General features: G+C 39.4%; 1 protein-coding gene across 2 annotated transcripts in view; it reads right to left on the minus strand.

The window, feature by feature from the left end:
- Positions 1-298: 298 nt before the first annotated feature.
- The window catches only part of eif5a2 (eukaryotic translation initiation factor 5A2), a 10,245-nt gene continuing 4,719 nt past the window's right edge, over positions 299-5,824 (minus strand). Inside the window, exons 2-5 of one of the 2 annotated variants that reach the window (XM_061697097.1) lie at positions 5,581-5,752; positions 5,344-5,448; positions 3,319-3,450; positions 299-1,941 (exon numbers count right to left, since the gene is read on the minus strand). In XM_061697097.1, the coding sequence (XP_061553081.1) occupies positions 1,879-1,941; positions 3,319-3,450; positions 5,344-5,448; positions 5,581-5,742 (462 nt within the window). In that variant the 5' untranslated portion in view covers positions 5,743-5,752 and the 3' untranslated portion in view covers positions 299-1,878. The remainder of the gene's footprint in view (positions 1,942-3,318; positions 3,451-5,343; positions 5,449-5,580; positions 5,753-5,824) is intronic. The other variant, XM_061697095.1, reaches the window with a different exon arrangement.

Genomic DNA, 5,824 nt, shown 5'->3' on the forward strand with positions numbered 1-5,824 from the left:
CTATTACCCATCTGAAATGCACATAGTTGTGGGGGGAAATAAATAAAAATAAGACTAGGCTGTCACCCTCCTGTTATGTTGTTCCTCAGGAACTGCAATAACGTTCCTGGGTCAATTTGACCCGGGTCATGCCTGCTCGTGCGTCCGAAAGAAACAAGAGCCCCTTTAAGCATCTCATTAATAACTCATCTTTAAAATAAAAAAATTAAAAAGTTACATGAACCATGACAGTGCATTGGACATGTTGATTACACTCACACAAAATTGCAACTTAAAAACTATTTGACACAACATAACAGGAGGTGATAAGAATATTTATTTGCAATTGGTTGAGAAAACATTGAACACATTGTCCCAGTTTGGTTCTGAAATGGAAACGTAAACATTCAGCCAAGGTCCAATACAACACGACACACTAACGGGTAAAACCGCACAAACATTTCAAGAACATTCAACAGACCATCCACCCCAAAAAGTATTCTACAAAGTGTGTACCGCTCCCCCTCCACCTACTACCTAAAATAATAATAATTAAAAAAACATATATATATATATATATATATATATATATATATATATACCACCTCTTGAAACAGAATTCATACTTCGTTGACTGTTGCATTTACTTTTCATAATTGGGGGGGAAAAAAAAAAAAAGTTAAATTAAAAGCAACCAAGTGCACATGAAAAACACTGCTGGTGAACATGTCAGAATTGTGCAGTTTTCACAAACAGATGGATGCTTTTAACGTTTGTCACGATGTGAAACATTGAAAGGCACACTTCTGCAATGAATGCAACAGTGGAGTGTGTGTGGAAGAATAAGGTTGCCAGACTCATCATAGACCCCCCCCCCCCCCCCCCAAAAAAAAAAGAACATTCAGACACCGATTTACATACACATTTGACATTTTTCACTTTTTGTGCTAATGATAGTATTAAAAAAAATGATAACGGTGTATCGTTAGCACTCCTATTTTGACAGATATTCTAAGTTATTATTACTAAAGGATCATTTTCAATTTACAAACATCTTGTTACATTATAAATCTGTCATGTCACCTAGTAAAACACAGTATGTCACAGTAGTAAAATGATCTGTGACATGGAGGGGTGTGTGTGTGTGGGGGGGGGGAGACAGAAAAAAAAAAAAAAAAACTTCCAGCCCCATTTTGTACCTCTATGATTACAACCACCACGCCCAAGGAAAGACAACCAATCAGCGACAGAAGGCGTGTCCTACAAGGTGTCAATCATTTGCTATGCGCACAGTGGCATACTTAGTACGGCTTTGTCATTGCCGGCACACAATTATTTGTCCTTTCCAAAAAAATATAACTTCAACCCGATAACATTCAGCAGCCGTGGATAGTGTCGCGCTTGTTTGCAGTAACAGTGCACGCGCACGTTAGTGAGAGGCGTGACTTTTGTCAGAGATGCGAGGGGAGGAAGGCTCAATGAAGTGAGGCTACATTCAAAACTTCCGAGCAGTTTAAAAACTGCTAATTTTCCCTTTAACGTAACCCAGACTAACAAAGTTATTCAAATAAAAGCTCTTCACATTCAATGTTGACTTTCTTAATTCATATTCATGTGTGTCTATGAATAGTTCATAAATGTCTATGAACAGTCTGTGTATGAGTGGTCTTTTTTTCTCTCTTTCTTTTTAGTCTATGAATCATCTGGATACCTAATAATAAAACCGCATACTTAAGGCAAGATTTTATGCTAACTTCATTGACTGCCAGTCACTCGAGCCAAGTTGCAATGTTTTAAAAAGGAACCTGCACCAATCCCGATCCACAGTTGAGGTGACCCACTCGGAGAGGAAATGTGCGACGGATGCGGGCAGCGTAGCATCGAAAGAATAGGTCAGCTCTAACTGGTTTGTGCCTTGATGGCGACTACTTGCTCCTCACTTAGAGCCTTTAACACGGTGACCTGAAGAAGAAGTGGGGGTAAAAAAAAGCAAAAAAAAAACCAACAGGGATGGATTACATTTGGGCTCTCTGGTATTCAAGTACTCATTCTGGTTTATCTTGCAGATATGACATTAGGTACAGTTGAAACCAGAAGTTCACATACACTTCATAAAGACACATATGCTTTGTTCCTCCCTGTCTGACATGAAATCTGAGTAAACATTTCCTATTTTAGGTCAATTAAGATTACCAACATTATTTTTCATTGATTTCTTCCAAGTCAGATGTTTACATTTCATTAGTATTTGGTTTTTGCTCGAGTCAGATCGTGTATTCTAATCAGTCCGGTCAAACCAACATTACAACGTGACAGAAATAATGGGTGCTAACTTACTGTAACTAAATTACTTTATTGTAATTAACTTAGCACACCCACGCCGAAACTTTACAGCATGATTCGACAGAATGGCGGCAAGTTTACATACAACCGTTAGCGCTAGCTTGCTAGGCTACGTAACGTTTTTGTTGCCGCTTGCGAGCCGTATTGTATTAAAAGTACGTGAACATACCTCACGCAAGCCTTAAACGAACGTCCTCTCCTCTCCTGAGCACCCGTGACCACCAACACACGTTTTCCCCCATTTTGTCCTCACAATATAGTCAATGCGATCCACTCGTTGTCGCCGCCACGGTAACGAGTGTATCCGGTCGCATTTGAGTTGACAAGATAAAGTCCAATGATTGTCAAAAAACCTTTTTTTTTTTTTTTTACAACTTTATTGGCCAGCAGATATTTACAGTACTACGTCAAAAGACACGTGACAAGGCTAAAAATAAACTAGCTTTTGGATTCAAATATACTGTGCACCATGGCGAGGCGGAGTCAATGTTTTTTGCGGAGCGGCGAATTATGACAAAACCGATCAGTATAAAATGCTAATTATTGGCCAATACCGATCAGGCCGATAAAATCGGTGTAAAGTCTAATATCCTGGCTGATTTTGTTTTGACTTTTCAGTGTTTCAGGTGTGCCTTCAAACACATCCACAACTGTGTGTCTAATCGAATCAAATGTTGTATATAAACCATCAGAATCAGAAGTGTCCAAAGACATCACATCATCATTTAGGATTTTCCAAACTGTTCAATAGTAATCTTACTGTATTTAAACATCTGACTTTGAAGAAATTAATGAACAAAAATTGCCTTAATTTTTTAAAATAATTATTCTGCCATGAAGTAAATGGAAATAATTTGGGTAATTGTAATTGACCAAAAATAGGAAAAGTTTAGTCTGATTTCATGTCAGACAGTAAGAGAGAGGGGAAAAAAAAGCATGTATTTTTCATTTCAGTCCAAAAAGAAATGCAAAGCATTACAAGATGACAAAACTTACCAGAAACGAATCCTCGCACTCTATTTTCTTTTCAATTTCTTTGGCCAAATCGCCCTCCGGTAATCTAAGGTCATCCCTGGTCTCTGCAGAGTCATCCATCAGGCTCAGAAAACCATCATTACACCCTAGGACCTAGATAAATCAGCAAGCGCGCGCCCACACGCGCACGCACACACACACACAGACACACACTTAATTTGGACAAACATTAAATTCCAGAGGGCATCACTTTAACGGCCTCAAAAAGTTCTGTCAAGCTTTCTTGAATGAAAATGGGGTTTTTTTTCCCCCCCCCTTCAAAAATTACTTATTTTTCCGTGCACATCACTCAGGCTGACGCCCTCCCCCCTCCCTGACCAGAGAAAAGGCCTTGAACTCATTTAATGCCAGCTATTTTCAGACAAGAGTGCTATTTTAGAGCATTTTGCCAGATATTTCAAGACCCACAGAATACTGCGTTCTACCATTAAACACACATCAAATCTACCAAATCAAAGAATAGATGCTTTTCTTTCACCAGGAAGGAAAAAAAAAAAAAAAAGTTTGATTCTACCTTTTACCATTCTTCAGTAATTAGCAGTACAACTTAGAAATATTTTAGGAACTTCAGATGCTTCTTGCACCTTTGATGCTAATATTTTTTGCTTTCGTGACACGTCTAACATCTGAAAAGTGGTTCTATTCTATAAAGCAGCAAAACCAACATTTAGGAATGGCTTTTGATAGCAAAACAATGTATTTACCAATATACCACACCGGTCTGTGGCACGTTAGTCAGGGGCTGCTATGTAATGCCTTGGGACAGGCGAACACCAATTCCAGGTATGTGTATCGTGCCTGATTTCAAGGTAACAGGTACTTGTGATGGCAACAGATACCAGCCACCAATAAGGCAAAAGAATCTGACATCAAGTTAGTCCTCCTCGCCTTTAGTTGGCGCTGCACTGCAGTGGTTTGACGCATCAGTGAATCATCACGTATTGTAAGCCAGAAAGAAAGGAATATATATATAGCCAGAAAGAAAGGAATATTCACAATTATTTCTCATTGTGTTAATACAAATTTTATGCATCAAAAATACTAGTGGTGTCGGTACTCCATATCAGAGATTACTCAAGTGTGAAAACTCTTGCTGGTATCGATCAAAAAAAAGTAAACACAAATAAATAAAAAGCGAAATCAAACATCTCAAATAATGAAGAGGCCGAGCTTTAAGACACTTCTCAGACAGTCCTAGTGCCCAAGAGAGTTAATAGATTTGTTGTCAAGCTATTTTCAACACTTTAAACTGGTTAATAATGCATGAATATAAACAGACTACGTGGGGACAAACCCACTGTCTCGAGTTTCGAAAAAAATATAAAACTGACCATATTATCCCCAACGATATATTAATTCATACATTAGAAATGAATCAAATTAATAGCAACACTCACTGTTTTACACACCTCAACCCTTACTGAAAAATCTGCCCATTTTAATCCCCCCCGCCCTAAGTGATTAACTGCCCAAAAAGAGCCTGTCAGTCAGGCTTGTTTGCCTACAGGAAAACCCCGTTCAGCAGGTTTGCGAGCCTGTACATTAGGTTCTCACACAAGTGTGACACGCCTTGTAAGAAATAAGGCAAGTAAAGAAAATTCCTAGAAAATGTCCATAAATCTGTAACATGCTCCGCTATCACCAACTTGCAATCCATTGTCCAAGGTCACTGCAAAGGACTACTTTTTGTCTAAGTGAAGCCCTTTAAATCTATATTATCCATCCATCCATCTTCTGAGCCGCTTCTCCTCACTAGGGTCGCGGGCGTGCTGGAGCCTATCTCAGCTGTCATCGGTATAAAAGGTATTTACGCGATATATACATAGTTGCGGGTAACAAAGCCTTGGACGCTATTAAAAACCGAAAACTCGTTAAGGTAAAACAGCCAGTAGCTGTTAGGGAATTAAAAAGTAGTTTTCTATACTAGCTTGTTTTAGCAGACATAACAACCCAAATTTGGGGTTGCCAAGACATCCAACAGCTTACCTGGTAGTCAACCCTCGCCACATTTGGGACATTCATGTTATGGGTCGATGGACAAATATCATCATACTTCTTGCCAGTGAAAAGGTCAAGCCCAACGAGGTGAACCTTTGGGGGGAACCAAAAAAAAAGAATGTTTTCTTTTAAATATCAGTGGAGTGCATTTGGCACAGAAGTGTTATCAGCATTGTGGGACCACTAATTACATTGGAGCAGCTCGCATTTTAATGTTGTTTTTACCTTGGCATGTCCATGCTTGCCAGTTTTGGAGGTAGACATGTCGACAATCTTACAGGGGCGCCCTTTAAGCATGACATAGCCGTTCTTTCTCAGGGCAGAAGCCTGTATGGGGTACGTGGCAGAAGCCCCAGATTCCCCACCATCGAAGTCTAGGTCTGCCATGCTCAGCCTGCTGTGTGAACACAATGAGCAAAAAGGCTTTCTGGTCATCTTTTCAATAAATGTCATTGAGCTGGGATGGGCT

Source organism: Phycodurus eques, chromosome 14 (assembly GCF_024500275.1).
Source record: "Phycodurus eques isolate BA_2022a chromosome 14, UOR_Pequ_1.1, whole genome shotgun sequence".
NCBI lineage: Eukaryota > Metazoa > Chordata > Actinopteri > Syngnathiformes > Syngnathidae > Phycodurus > Phycodurus eques.